This window comes from Polyodon spathula, unplaced genomic scaffold (assembly GCF_017654505.1).
Source record: "Polyodon spathula isolate WHYD16114869_AA unplaced genomic scaffold, ASM1765450v1 scaffolds_1422, whole genome shotgun sequence".
Lineage (NCBI taxonomy): Eukaryota > Metazoa > Chordata > Actinopteri > Acipenseriformes > Polyodontidae > Polyodon > Polyodon spathula.
The window spans coordinates 656,783-672,489 of record NW_024472902.1 but is presented as its reverse complement, the minus strand read 5'-3'; the positions used below and the strand labels follow the sequence as shown (position 1 = coordinate 672,489).

General features: G+C 45.9%; 1 protein-coding gene across 13 annotated transcripts in view; it reads right to left on the bottom strand.

Annotated features, from left to right (window-relative positions):
* Positions 1-14,140, bottom strand: part of sptan1 (spectrin alpha, non-erythrocytic 1) — a 35,373-nt gene extending 21,233 nt beyond the window's left edge. For 7 of the 13 annotated variants that reach the window (XM_041242718.1, XM_041242721.1, XM_041242719.1 and 4 more), the window contains exons 1-16: positions 14,001-14,139; positions 11,413-11,484; positions 5,843-6,082; positions 5,536-5,661; positions 4,218-4,358; positions 3,732-3,878; positions 3,375-3,508; positions 3,120-3,264; positions 2,713-2,867; positions 2,235-2,370; positions 1,916-2,017; positions 1,538-1,675; positions 1,320-1,430; positions 1,014-1,091; positions 469-624; positions 114-318 (exon numbers count right to left, since the gene is read on the bottom strand). In XM_041242718.1, the coding sequence (XP_041098652.1) occupies positions 114-318; positions 469-624; positions 1,014-1,091; positions 1,320-1,430; positions 1,538-1,675; positions 1,916-2,017; positions 2,235-2,370; positions 2,713-2,867; positions 3,120-3,264; positions 3,375-3,508; positions 3,732-3,878; positions 4,218-4,358; positions 5,536-5,661; positions 5,843-6,082; positions 11,413-11,445 (2,047 nt within the window). In that variant the 5' untranslated portion in view covers positions 11,446-11,484; positions 14,001-14,139. Of the gene's footprint in view, positions 1-113; positions 319-468; positions 625-1,013; positions 1,092-1,319; positions 1,431-1,537; positions 1,676-1,915; positions 2,018-2,234; positions 2,371-2,712; positions 2,868-3,119; positions 3,265-3,374; positions 3,509-3,731; positions 3,879-4,217; positions 4,359-5,535; positions 5,662-5,842; positions 6,083-11,412; positions 11,485-14,000 lie in introns of all 13 variants that reach the window. The other 6 variants (XM_041242712.1, XM_041242714.1, XM_041242713.1 and 3 more) reach the window with 3 other exon arrangements.
* Positions 14,141-15,707: the final 1,567 nt, after the last annotated feature.

The following is a 15,707-nucleotide window of genomic DNA, read 5'->3' as shown; positions in this document are numbered from 1 at the left end:
TAACCTGCAATCTGACCCTATCCGAAATGCCTTCAGTTTCTTGGAGCTCAATTACTGTCTCAGGATCTGGTGTCAAACCTTCCCCGTCTCCCTAACAGTACCCCTGGGCTCACCTTTGAGCTCCGTAGCCTCCAGCAGTCTCTTCCAGAGGGAGCCGACCTCATCCATGCGCCCGGACACCTCGTCCGCGGCGTAGTGCTTGTCATTCAAGAGCTCCTGGCCTGCCTTCTGGAGGGCGTCGATGCGACTCTGATTGGCCGACAGCTCGGCCTCGAAGGCTTGGTGTTTCTGCACTTTGCCTTGGAGGTTAGATGGGTCCTAAAGAATCACAAATATCAATCAATAAAGGGGACACTGGTAAGCAGTCAGGAAGGACAAACCCTCCGTTCAGATAGATGTGTGGTCAACAAACAGGGTCTCTACTCTTTATCTTTTGAAATGGAAACGAGAGACACAACGGGTCCTTGCCTTGTAAGCCTCGTCGGAGGCGGTTTTCATTTTCTCGTTGATCCAGCTCTTAAGCTCGTCCGAGTCCCGGAAGAACTGCTGCAGATGGAAGGAGTCCTCGAGAGCGGCGCGGCGGTGCTGGGCTCGCTCGTGCAGGGCATTGCGACGGCTCAGCAGCTGAGCAGAGAGGGGAAAACAACCAAACAGAAATCAGCTTCATTTCACACTTTGCTGGTTGCAACTATATTACTGACCAAGGACTAGAACATAAAACTCACGTGCAATAGAGAAATGCACACAGGGTTACATGCAAAACATCAGGAACCTTACGAAGTGTGCTTCTCAGGACGCAGAATAAATCTGTTTTAAAACAGTTTGTGTGAACTCTATGGAGTTGCCCTGCCATCACTTTGAAAAAAACACATATGTGCAATATCTAATAGTCAGACAGGAAACTTAATGTGGTACAATTGTGCACACAGTGACTGAAGGGGATATAAAAAGCACAAAAGCTTTCTAAGGCGCCCAGAATTTCATTGCAGACAAAGTATTTGTTGAATACTTACAGCATCTCTGCGAGTAGCAACATCTTCCTTCGCGTAGTGGTTATTCTGAATTAGTTTGGTGGCAAATTCATCCAGCGCCTAAGAATAGAATAAAAACATGTTAATTCTTGTACAGGGTCAAAGGCACTTGGAAATTGAAACAGTATGCAATTACTGATTTTATAAAACCAAGCACTGACCTCAAAAACTGAGCCCCTAGTAATAGTCACCTGGGTTAATCAGATACTGATATATATATATATATATAAAAAATAAAACACCACTACCTCCTGGAGGAATTAGGAAAGCAATTAGAAGTTCTCTCACCGTGATCTTCTCCTCCTGGGCGCTGAGCGACTTCTCGAAATCCTCGTGCTTCTTCAGCAGCGCCTCCACGCTGTCCAGAGAGTCACCCAGGTCCTCGTTCAGCAGGAAAGCCTGGGGAAGGGGGGAGGGGGTTAATATATTAACCAACAACGTACTTAAATACAGTGAAGTAAAGGCTCATTTCCAGCCTTCACAGACTACTTTAAAAAGGAAGGTACCTCCTGCTTGCTCATCCAGTTGTCCACCTGCTCCGTGTCCCTATAGAAGAGCTGCAGGTCCATGCATTGCTCATACTGCTGCCTGCGCAGCTCCCACAGCTCCAGTAGGGAGGACCTCTCCTTCTCCAGGACAAGCAGCTGCAGAGACAGGCACACACAGAGATCAAACACTGGCAAAACCCGGCAGGAACCAAAGCACGCATTTACTCAGGTAAAGTATTAGATTAGAGTATTAGTATTAGAATTAGACAAAGTTTCCGCAATACCTCAGTGTACATTGACCAATATTTATCTGTTTCACTGGAGAACAAACCAGTTGCTGGAAGGAGGTTTGGCTGTTGCATTTATTTCATGCCAATGATCTGCTGGCTGGCTCACCTTCTCTCGGACCTCGTCGGAGGCGTAGTGTCCCGTAGAGAGCAGGGCCTGGCCGGCTTCGTCTGTGGACTTGAAGCTGTCTTCATGGGCATCGATCTCTCCCTGCAGAGAATACAGAGGCTTCATAAAAAACACACCACCTAAAACCAGCTGTTATTCTTAATTAAAATCTGATGAAAGCAAACCAATTTAACAGGTCTAGGAAATAAAAGCTGCTATTGCAACATGTGCTGTGCCACTGACACTGCAGGTGCGAGAGCGTCACAAGGCTGCCAATGGGCTGCAATGGGGACTGACTTCATTACCCCTCCCCCAGTACCTTGTGCTCCTGGTGCCGGTCCAGCAAGGCTTCGGCTCCAGCCACATCGTTGGCCAGCTCGTCAGCGTTGATCAGAGCCTTCATCTCCGTCACCCAGCTAGTGAGGTCACGGAAGTCAGCCAGGAAACGCTGCAGCCTGAGAAGAGAACAGGAGAGGAGTCAAATAATTGGATTCACAAGCTGTCCCTTATGATAAAACACATTTTCATATACTATCCCCTTTCCTGTGCATGAACATCATTTCTTGTAGGTTATTTCTATAAATTGCCTAGAAAACACAAAGTTTACATTAGCTTTGGTTAATCCAAAAAACAAACTATTTGAAAATACGTTACAACAAAAATGAATATAAACTGTGCTCTCTCATCTGTGACCAGTCATATCGCACTGCAACGTCAAACCTGTACAAATGGCCACTTGCAGGACACTCCCCCACTCGGCCCCAGGTTAGGGAGGGGCTGCCACAGCCCTGCCTCACCTGTAGGAGTCATTGAGGCGGGCGTGTCTCTCCGCGGCCAGGGTGCGGATCTGCTCCCAGTTGGTGATGAGCTCGTCCCGTTTCAGGTGGATCTGGGTTGCGTTCTGCGGGTGGGTCTGCTGCAGCCGGTCAGCCTCGCCGCCGAGAGTATTCACCTGCAGGGACAAGAGTGAGATCCCAGCTCACCCCGAGGAACCACGGGCAGAGCTTTGCAAAGCAGTGTGCCGCGTGCAGCGATCATGCACAGTGCTGGATATATACACAACAGGTTTGTGAAGTAAATTCTTCACCCATAAAGGCATATTTGCAAATTCTCACTATAAAAATGCTTACAGATGAAATGGTAGCTGTATCAGTGGGGAGTTTGCTTTGAGCAGACTGGCATTTTAACGGTGAACGTGACAGACCTTGTCCTCCAGTGCAGCCAGGTCCCTCTCCAGCCCCTCGTGCTTGCGCAGCAGCGCCTGGACGCTTGCCAGGTCGCGCCCAAAATCATCCGAAGCCATCAGCTGCTCCTTCTCCTTGATCCAGCTGATTGTTTCATCTACATCCCTGCATTAAAAAGAAAATTCAATGTTTCCGTTCTTTGCCCACGTACTGAATCACTCTGTCCCGGTCGATTCTGCTCCCCTAGGGAAGGCGATGTGAAGCCGGTGCTCTACCTGTTGAAGCGCTGCACCTCTGCAGCCCCGAACAGCTTGCCCTGCCTCTGGAGGGCCAGGCCCTTGAGGCGCTGCCAGGCTGCGTTCACCTCATCCTGCTTGCGGACGATCAGCTCTGCCTCTGGGTGGCTCTCCTGTCCAGGGGAGAGGGGAGGAACGAGGTTAACACAGTTGCAATTGGCCTTTCATTTTATAACATAGATCTTTATTTTTTCTAACTGATCTGACCCTGCAGTAGGCAACCTTGGCTCTTCCAGTGCATTCCTCTGCAATACTTTGTTCCGAGCAGGTTTTTATTTGACCCTAAAGGGCCATGGATTCTTTCCCCTGACCTAACCCCCTCCCGATCAGAGGTACCTGCGTGAGTTTCCCGGCCAGCTGGTTCACGTCATTGACCCTCTCCTCGTGTGCAGCCAGGTCCGTCTGGAACTCCTCGAATTTCTTCTGCAGGACCTCCACATGCTCCAGATCCTGGCCTAGCTCTTCCGACATCACGATCGCTTCCTGAGGGGGGCGCAACAGACACCAGAGAGTGAGAGATTACTACAACAAAGCGAACAAACACTCTTAACTGGATATCTAGTGAACATACAGATAAATGAACAAAGGGTTTCACTGACCCGATTAGCACTTGGCTTGCTTAGATAGTGCAGGATCAGTGCTAATCATGGGCTGCGAAACCAACAGTGAATAACTAACTAAACAATAAAAAAAATAAGCAGGTCTTTTGAACTGCTGCAGAACTTAAAAACAAGCAACTGCTAAATTTCAATTGATGACCTCCGTACTGGATTGAGAGGCGCGTGTGCAGCCCGCTCACGGCTACCGGTCCGAGGGGCGTACCTTGTCGTTGATCCAGTCCATCGTGTCCTCGCACTCGCGCAGGTACTGCACCAGCTTCTGTGCCTGCAGCAGCCGCACCCCCTTCTCCTTGGTCTTCTGCAGCAGCAGCTCCCAGAGCCGGTGAAGCTCCTCCAAGCGGGTCTGGAAGAAAACCAGCGGCCGCACATTGAGAGACTGGCTTTAAAAAACACACACACTCCCGCACACAACTTCACAGGCATGCCGGCTGCACGAAGCACGCACACGTGTAAAAACCAATGTTTAAGAAAGAGGAGACGCCTACTAGAACAGTTTCACCCATTGGAGGTTTTAGTATGTGCTTGATAAACCCCAGTGTAGAGGTAACCACCCCGGGTGTGTTTGATTAAACTCATAGTAAAACCAGGAATGGATGCAATGGGAGTCTTATTTCCTGCCCTGTAGTAGGGTTATTTAGATCAAAAAGTCACTTCTCATGAGGCAAGAAAACACAAGCAGAACAGCTTCACCAAAAGATGCAAAGTCAACTTATGTGCATACTGGCACCCCCACCAGTCCCAGTAATATTGGAGACATAGCCCTTTTTTTCTGCTACAAAAATGTTTTAATATTAAAAAAATAAATAAAAATAAAACCAGATTCCAGAAATGGTTGACAAATTGATGATAAGATTTGTGACCGTCAGGAGGAAAACCTTTTTTCAGAAACACACAAGAAAACGTCAAGTTACATTCCACTGATGTTCCCCCTGAGCATTCACAATGCACAACGCTCTTATTTCCACCTCTGTTAAAGGGAAATAAAGACACTCAGAAAGAGATTTCCACAGCAACCAGGCACCTACTTGCAAGTAATTACTGATATTGATAGTTTTTACTTGGGGTCGCTGGGCTGTCCGGTAGGGCGTGAAGGACTGAACCAGAAAAAGGATTCGGTTTTACAAAACCAACTAATATTCACAATACCCAGTGCATTGCTGCCCTCAAATACTAAACTAAGCAGACTGGCATCCTTACAGAACATGCTGCTGCACTTAACGAAGCTTCTATAAAAGCTGGTTTCAGTAAACTCAGTTCCAATTCTCATGCTGCAAAGTACCAAAAGGCATAGCACCAATACAGCAGCTAGAATTGTCTATAAATAGTCTAATACACACTTTCAGTGTCCCAGATACTGTGACCTATGAATACGCAATGTAAAAACTGAACAGCAGTAGTGAACTTTGCAATAAAAAAAAAAAAAAAAAAAAAACCCCAATCAGAATTTCCAGTGTGTAATTAAATCTAGTCCTGCACATAGCTGTGTTTTGCACTGCGTCTCTGTTGATGTAAAGACTTACTCGGATGATGTCAGATGAGAAGTGTCCCTCGGTAATCATCTGGTTCCCCGTCTCGTCCAGCTTGACAATGGCACCTGCGTTGGCTTGGACTTCAGCCTCGAACGCCTGGTGCTTCTGCAGCTTTCCCTGTAAAACCCAACAGACCACCCCATCAGAACCGCAGGGCAAGCTGCTGCATCGCCCCACCTTCACTACCCAATAGTAATAAAGAAGGCAACCGAATGTCCTTACCAAGTTTCACCACAATAAAAGGGTCGACGCACCCCACTGCCACCCTCACCCCCAAGCACGTCCCTCCGCTGCTCACCTGCAGGTTGGTCGGGTCCTTGTAGTTCTCGTCGGAGGCGATCTGCAGCTTCTCCTGGATCCATTTCTCCAGCTCGTCCGCGTCCCGTCTGAAGAACTGGAAGCGGTAGGAGTCCTCGAGCTTCTGCCTCCTCAGCCCGGAGAGCTCCTTGAAGCGCAGGTAGCGATCGAGCACCTGCTGCCTCCTCTCCTGGATATCGTCCGCTGTCTCCAGCACCTTCACCCCGCTCGTATCCATCCTCTAGGGGAAAACACAGGGCAGCTACAAATCAAACAGCCCTCTGCATTCATGGAGCAGCAGCGCGGAAACATTGCTTCCCACGCAGGTCCAAGTGGGTATCCCCAAAATTACGTTTTTAGATATTTTAAAACAGTTTGTGCGAGCTCAAGAGGTTACCCTGCTATAACATATCTGTATTATAAAATAGATATTGATAGGAAAGCTTACTTGATACAGTTATACACGCAGTGACTGAAGGTGGTATATATTTTTTTTAAACTAGATAACAATGCAAGAGGGAATGGATTTTTTTTTCCCCAATGCTGCTTGCGCATGATGATTGCACCTAATCTGTTAATTCAGTTCTCTAGCCCCCTCAAAGAACAGTAACTAGTGCTGAAACAGTTCACTGAATTCTTCGACTAACATGCACCGTAAAACAAACGTACAACAAGATCAAAACGTTCCCTCTCCCCGCCCCGATTTCTTCTTGCCCCGTTTCACCTTCACAGTTCTCTCTTAACTTCCCAATTTAGATACATCTCCAGCAGATCAGCCACTCCTCCCCACCCACATTTTTCAGCCAGGATGTCAGATTAGAGACCCAGCTGTGAATGAAGTCACCATCCACTGCATTCCACAGCCTTTAAACAAACAATCCAGCAAATGCAGTCCAGCAGCAGCAGGCAGTCTGGCAGACCTCCAGGAGAGGAGACACATGAGAATGGGGGAGGGGTGTGGGGGCTTGGGGAGTTCTACCTCCATCTGTCTGCCAGGCAGGACGTAGACCCCACCCTTGCATTTTAACTGTCACAGCTGCCATTTACAGGCAACCAGAGCAAAAAAAAAATAGTCAAGGCTCCTTTTATACAGTGACAAGTTATTTTGTTTTTATTCAGCTGAACTAGTACTTGATCTCCTGGACCCTTCCATGCATGGCACCCTCATAGGAAGACGGACACAAATAAAAACAAAATCTAGCCTTCCTTATATGGAAGACGCAAATGCACGATGACCTCGTACGAGAATGCCATATAAAAGCAATGGAAAAAAACAAAAAACAAAACGTAAATGAAAAATATTTATTAGGTGTTCAAAAGGGTTATAATGCAAAAGCAAAAAAAAACAGAAGCTGTTCTCCCCTCTTGAAACCGCTACAGTCAGGTTGCGGAACCAGAAAAGTCATCTCACAAAACGCTGAGGCAGCCTGCAAGCCGCTCCTTCAATCACAACACCAGTAAAGGCACCCGAGGACAGGTGTTAACCCCAGGGGCAAGGGCATGTCCTAACAATACCCGGATCAGAACAGTTACAATATAACAAAACAGGGATCGCTGGGCTTAGCTTATTCACGCAGCAGGGCGGTGGATTTCAGACTTGGGACTGAACATTTGCAGGCTCCTGTGAATGAAGCCATGAAAGCAAGCTTGGCTCGAAGTATTTATTTGGAGTGGCAACTATAGAAGTTGTTTCCATCTCAACCATGAATGTGAAATGAAATCATGAAGAATGAATGTCGCTCGCAAACTGACACATTCACACTTCAAAGAGCCTTCATTTTCCCAGCATTTTCCTCCCCAAGACGATCGTCATGTAAATATGCAATTTATACAGCCTTCTGTTGTCAAGGGCTTCTCCCCAACAAACACCACACCGACACAAGCCAGCCAAGCAGACAGAAAACACCCCCTGTTCCCACAGGCTCCCCTGGACAGAGAGATCCTTTGTGTAGAGCCTGTGGGATGAAACGGATGGGTTTTGAAAGCGCAGTAGCGTGCTGGCGTATCACGCTGTGGATCAGCTGACAGCGGCACGAACCAGCTCTGCTTTCACAGTGCTGTGCCACAACTACCAAGAGATATAGAGCACATACAACCACAACAGCAGGGACGAGCCCATTGTAACATGGGCTTGAGAATAGACCTGGGATCAATCACAGCTGCACTGGTGCAATTCACTGCACAATGGAACTGGGAGCGTACTGGAGCCTTGGCACACCTGGGTAACTAATTATACCACAGAACTGATCAATTCAAATACGCATGTGTCATGCCATCACTATTCGTGTATTTTCAACCACTGTTGGTGCCCCCATTTCTTATATACAGCAGCATGCTTCTGTATTTGCACCTGTGATTATTACTTGGCTATTCTGAATGAATACAGTGAACCTGTTAATGTGTGGAGTTGTTTATTTTAGTGCAATTTTAATTGTAATTGTAATTACAAACGACCCCATGTCTGCTTGAGAACAATCTTGGAGGAATCTGATGATGGATGGGAAATCAAAATGAATATCTGAATCTAACTGTAAAGTACAGTCACTATGCAGACACCACAAGTCTCCAGGCAGTGTATTCAGTAACACAATACCCCAGCTGAGCTACACTGAAACAGCTTCACTCCGTACTCCTTGACGATCCCCTACACACAGACCCGGCCCGGGTTAGTGCGCTGTCTGGGTTCCAAGCGTCTCCCCGTTCTGTATGCACCGGATAGTACAGCTGGCTCCGAGCGATCAGGGGTCACAACACAGTGGAACACAGCCACACCCCTCTGCCACCTGGCCCTGCCTGATAAAGAGCAGCCAGCCAGCAACTAGAACCTTCCAGCCAGGCAGAGCACACAGGGCTCTCCAGCACACTCTACACCAATCAATCAGTAAAACACTAGGCAGGGAGGGAGGAAGCGAGCCGAAGTAGTTAGTCACATGAACAATTTCTGTTTTCATAGTGATGGAATCAACTCAGGATATAAAAGGGTTGAATAAAACAGTTAAAACACCTGCCATAACATTGTCAACGTGTGACGTAGGGACACCATGGGCAGTAACAAGACGTCTGCAAGAACATGCGGTTTCCTTCAGGAAGTCGGGGGTGAAAACTGTTCTCCAGACAGACTCCCCCCTTCGAAACCATCAGAAATGTAGTCTTGACAGCGACGCTCCTGCCTGTCAAGCACCTCACCATCGTTAAACATCTTCAAAACCTTTCAGGGTGTTCTAACCAAACCCACTGCGACAGCTTAAACCAGCAAGACTGATTAAAAACGCTGGGACAGAGTTTCAACGTGCTGAACTTGAAATCAACGGCTACTTCTGCAAGACAGAATATTCCATGTTCATGTTAAGACGAGCTACTAACAGGAGAGTGCAATTCAACAACGCATCTTTTCCTACCTCAGGCAGTCAGTACAGTATACTGTAAAGACAGTAAATGTTTGCACCAATTTTGCGTTCATTAAATACGCATATTGAGAATACACTGTATACTTTATATACTAAGCAAACATGTTTTAAAAATATCCATAGTGGGAGCTCTGCAGAATTAAAGCTGCTGCAGACATGCTCAGTTGTACAGTACTTTATTAACCCCCCCCAGTCAAGAATGCATGACATGTTTCAATAAGGATCTGCTCTTCTGAAGCACACTGTTCTGGATCAGCTGCATGGTACACATTCCATCGAGCGACAGCGATATTTATAGACCCTCCACTCCTAACGAAATTACTGAAGAGCAGTTATGCAATGCTGTGCAAAGGTGGAGCCAGGGGAAACAAGGCAATAGGGAAAAAGAGATAGCGAGCACAGGCAAGGGCAACTTGGTGACCATTTTACATCTTATAATAAAGTAAGGGTAGTATAAATGCATTTCTCTTACCACTTTAATTGGGTTCAAACATGTGTAGAGCAATAACGTGTTTAAAAAACAATTCTACACCGTCCCATGGCCAATGGGATAGCCTAAACGAACCGATCGGACAGTTTCTGACCATTCCTTTTGTTCTTCCGTAGTTCAAGCACCAAAAACAAAAAATGAGTGAAAATATCATTGAAGTGAAGCAGTCGTCTATCCTCTTGGGTTGGAAATGTAGACTTCTTTTTTTTTTACCTTGAGAGCTGGTTTCAAACAAGGCTCCGATCACATATTGTGACGGCACCAGTGAACAGTCACATGATCCACATCTGCCCTAACAAAGGTCAAATACTGTACAAAAAGGACACAGCTAGAGAGCTGTGCCTGTGGCCGCGTCACCCTGCCCAGGTTTCTAAGAATGTGACACTCGCTTGCAGCACATAGAGGGTGTTTACTGTAGCATAGCAGGGAAGTGAGCGAGGTCTCGCGCTGAGTCAGTTCAAAGGGTGTGGTGGCTCAATGCAGAGAGGAGAGGAGGCAAGTCTGAAGAGACAGGGTGCAGTCACTGCAACAGCAACAATACCAGCAACACTATGGAGACCACAACAAAAGCATGGGCTTTCACTTCAGAGACCTTGTGCACATCGCTCTTACACATGCCTTTAACACGAGTCCAGATCCAGAACCTAAAAACTATTTTTTTGTAGGATTTACAAAATCTTCCGCACATATACGAGGCTATTGTCTCAAAGACATCCTTGCCTCGTGTGTTGGAGTCGATCAGTGGCCACAGATCACGCAAGAACAGGACTCGATGATATGGCTAACCCTAGCTCTGCATGGCATGGTAAGGTTTTATTTCTAGGGGTCAGACTGTATTTGTAACTTCAGTTTCAAGATGCAACAGTAAGGAGTCTCATCACAGCCCTAGTATAGATGAAAAGTATTAGTTTTGGGTCTTGCAAAGCTACCAGCAATAGCATTTATACTGCAGTTTGGAAACAAGTTTAAAGTCAGACAAGTAAAGCGATAACACGCACAGTCCAAGCCTGAATGCTGAGGTGCCTACAAGCACTGTAGAACAGATGCATTACAGCCAACACCACAATTATATGAAGTTAGTTACCTGAATTTCGAGACTGCAAATCAGAGGTTACTCAAGAAGAAAAGGCAGAATACCCACTGCAATCCCACATCCATTTAAACCCATGCACTAGCACGCAGATGGGATCAATGCAAATCAAAACCAGAATGTCAAATCTCACACAGATCAGACAGAGGCAGCATTCTGGGAGTACTTTGCAGGACTGCCGTTTGCATTTGGCGAGGGTGCAAAGTCACACAAGCCCTACAGTGCAATCTGCAAGCTACTGCACAAAGAGCCTCGACTGTCCATGTGCAACTCAAACTAGAGAGTAAGAATCGAAAAGCAAGGGGACCGACGTCACAAAAAGAGAATCCTGCAACAAAGCTAGCCGCAGAGGCTCTGCAATGCCAGTGCAGACTCACTCACAGCCAAGTCACGCACCCAGCCCCATGCACTGTCAGCACTCTGCTCTCCCTGGGAAACACACACGGTGGGTGCTTGAGCATTCTGGTATTAGAAACCAAAGTAAACCGCTTCTTCTAATGTACATAACATTCATAATGCAATCTACTCCTAATCAAAACACACACACACACACACACACACACACACACACACATACACGATACCTTCAGTTTGGGTTTACAAAACGTGGACTGCATGGTAGCAGGTGACGAAGCTGGCTACAGGGTACAACAGTACTGTTAGAGGAAAAAACCAAAGCATCAATAAAACACAGTTTAAAAACACAACTTCATGCATAGGAAGCAATATTCAAAAATAATGCACAAACTCTACAGAAAATAATACCCATTTACAGGAATATCAAATGCATGAGGAGATCACAGCGGTCGGCTTTGTGTTGCTGAAGAGTCACACACTGTAGCATTCTGGCTCCTGCTTTACTTCGCAAGCCACTTCTAATGCATTGGGGTCACGTACAGTAGTTGTAAAATCACCCTGCACAACACACTCAGTGCATGACGAACACTACATGTATGTGCACTGCAAAAAACAACAATAACAGACTAGCTCAAGCAGCTTCTGTAGAGGGTGTTTAATGTCTGGAATGGGAGTTTAAATGTCATACATAACCTTGCTAAAGCCTGCATCTCACTTGGGATCATGTTAGGAACCCATCCCCAAAGTAGAACTGCAATGAAATGCAAGTTTGGAATGTGTGTCTGTGTGTATGGAGGACTGGAGCAATTAATATCAAAGTTTAACACATGCTAATGTGCTGGGAAAAAAAACAGCTCAACACCAATTCGATTCCAGTGAAACAACTGCGTGTGTGAAACTGAATCTCACAAGAGAACACACATGCAGTGCAGATTTGAGAGCCAGTGCACACAGAACAGAGACCTCATCCTTGCAAGCCAGCAGGAAGGGCTTAAGGATGCAGCAGTCGAGTCCTGCCCAGCTCTCAAGGACAGAGGGAGAGATTCAATTTCCACATGCCAGAGCCCATAGTTAAACAGCACGCGATTTATAATACAAACGCTTTCCCCTGTTAACTAGCAGCCCTGCGCACTATGCCAAAAAATGTCATGGTCCACAGCGCCCTGCTTTTTAGCCATGAAAGTGAAATCATGTCAGCCCCCCCGGCAGAAATAAGTATATGTAAAATCCACACCTGGCCTGCCTGCTCAGCTCAATATTGTGGTTTGACCCCCCCAACAGAGTCCTAGAGACAGCGTCAGAAAGTAAGGCACAGAGCAAACTAAATATAAAGAAGACGATTACACGGAAAAACATGCTCGTTATAACTGGTCAACTCTGCAAAACAAAACGCCAATTTAAAAAAAAAAAAAAAAAAAAAGCACTGAGGCTCCAATCACTGTGTGATTCGGGCAGGCACATTCCAGCACAGAGGATTGCGGTCCGAAGAGACGCGCCTCCATACGCACACCACTCACTCCAAGCAGCAATCTCTCTCTGACAGACCGCCCCAGCTGGGGGCTCCCATCAAGGGACACTACCAAGCAGTGGGCTGGGGAGGGTGCGACCTGAAATATCCCGGGAATTTATATGGGAACACAAAAAGGCAACAAAAACTTAGTTTAAAAATGTTCTACAGATCTGAATAGACCTGCTGCTCTTAGTTTATTTTATACGTGAAGACCATGAACTTAAAGCAGAGGGCTTCAACTGGTTGCCGTTGTATTAGTACACTGTTACTGGAGAGACTGCTGCTACACTCGGTATTACTCAGACATTACTCCCAGCTGTGCCTCAATGCTAGAGTACCTCCGACCTGGACTGCGGCGTGTGAGGGAACGTGATGTTTCAGACAAGTCAAAAAGGGGCACCCTGGCACAGGAAGGCAGCCATTTGGAGTGGTTGCTGTATTACCACATAACGGCGCGCCCCGAGCAAGGTCCGCCGGTCACCAAGTACTCGCAGAGACGCCGGGATAGTGAATTTCTACAATGGGAGGTGTGAATAACTCTTTATGGCCAGGTGACAGTATCTTTCTTGCAGTAACCCGATATCCCTGAGCCGTATCCAGGAGGAATCCGATGAAATTCCAGCAGCTGGGCGGGTCCTTTCCCTCGACAAAACAACATGTCCGCCGTGCGCCCCAGCTCGGAAAATTCAGCAGGATTCATAACCAAGTTCCGATTTTCAACCGTCAAACCTCAGCCTTTACTCTTACAAACCGAAGATTATTATTATTATTATTATTATTATTATTATTATTATTATTTGTTTTGAAATATATAAATGTAGCTACAACATTGTCAATTTCAATACAGAGGAATGCACACTAGCTAACGAAAAAGACTGGAGCTCGTAATTTTGCTCTCCAAATCGCGTGAATTAATCCAACCAGACGCCGTGCTGTGCTATGCACACAAACATACACGGTGGTATTATTTTAAATTGTAAATATTTTAACGTGATGATCATCTGCTACTTTTAACATCATAAACACGATCGGTAAAGCTGATAAAAAAAAAGGCGAGGAAGGGGGTTGTCGCGTCAACACGAAGATCAGCGAACAAGACGAAAAACAAAGACGTGCTGTTTTCCCTTAGCAGCATACGCTAAATATTAAATTGAATTTTCCGAAAATCGCCACCTAGGGCAAAGTCCGAGACATCTGCTGGTTTGTTTTATGTATACAGTCAGTAAGAAGCACCCGTCTACAAAAATAAAGCTCCAAAATATGAGGCTTGCTCTGCCAAAACACGCACCTATGTGCCGGTCTTACCTGCTGATTAAAGTCTGGATCTGTAATATTGAAGAAATGCGTGCAAAGCCTCAGCTCGCTGCCTCTCTCTCTCTCTCACTGTGGAGAATGAATCGCTTCAACCCTCGATCCACAGTCAATAGCCTGCCCGAGCCGGTGACATCATACACCGCAGCAACCAGCCGAACATGAGCCGAGGGTCCACGGAAAGAGCCGAGTAAGGGAAGGGAGTGGGGACGCGTTTGTCCACGAGTGCGCATGCGCACTCTTATTGTTCCAGGACCTTCTGTACAAAAGCAGTCGTATCATGCAGACATCTGCTTTTCTATGATTTTATTTTATATTTTCTAGTAATTAGCACATTACCAGTCATCCACAACTACAAAAAACTACCAACGCTAGAGTAGGTTATAATAAAAAAAAAAAAAAAAAAAAAAAGAAATAAAAACATGACCCCTTATTTCACAAACCTTGCCACTGAAATTAGTTGAGTATTTCTACATAATTAGCCAATTAAACAGCTCTTCTGCCTCAAGAATTCAACGAAGCCCACTGGAGTATTAGCTATTCATTTTCCTGAGTTCTTACAGTTCTCAAATGATGATTTTTTTATATATAATACACACACACACACACAGAGGCAACGCTTGCAATAACAAGAAACAAATACATTCTTTGTTCAAATATACTGCTTGGGTTTTATTTGCACACACCATCTTTTACAATAACTTATGCGTGTATATCGGACACATTTCATCTCTTTCACATTAATAAGCACCTTATTAAAATACCTGCATTATTAAAGTCTTTGTTTCCCGCCACACAGAAGCCCGTTGGCAGAGCAAGTGAATGCATTCGTGCAGAAATCAATCTCTCGGTCAGGCAAGACAGTGTCTGTGGAGCACGGTATCACGACCCTGAATGAATCAGGGGTCACTGCTGTGCATGACAGCAGTACAGAACGGTTTCAAACAGCAGTACAACTGCAGGGCTGACAAAACACTTGCATACTGGCGACAGCTGCTTTCACAGACCCAGATCATGGGCTACCTTACCTAAATTAACACTAGGCAGCCCAGTTTTATGAGATATTCTCTTTGTCTCTCTCTCTCTCTCTCTCTCTCTCTCTCTCTCTCTCTCTCTCTCTCTCTCTCTCATATATATATATCTATTCAAACCCATTTTTTGCCCCCTTTCCCCATACACTAGTGTTGAACTCTGGTCTAGATCAGATACGGTCCCTGGACTCTTTGTATAATTTCTGTATAGATCGCTCTGGCTCCTGCATTACAGCAGCACTGCGGATCTCAATGGTTTTGATGATATCCCAGCCAGCACACTCATTTGATAACACACTGCAGTTTGCTGACTCAGGTATTGTTAAATGGGCACTAAGATCCTGCAGTGGCACGGGCGGGCTGTGCTGAACTGGCTGCCCCTTCATTAATTCAGCACCAAGTCTCAGTTCACTGATCTGTTTCAGGAGGGGGAGGGGGGAGGGGGGGGGGGGGTTAACCCTTAGATCTCAGAGTGTTGTTCCTGAACAACCGCGATTCAACCAAAGGGTGAAAGAGGAGAGGTGGTGAAGTCCAGGAGAGTACCACCATGTCTCTAATTCATATTAAAAATAATAATAATAATCTGTACAAACACACACCTTAACAGCTTCAGTTTATACAATTAAATAAGAGGAACTGAAGATTTTAAAAACATAACTCAAACAAAATA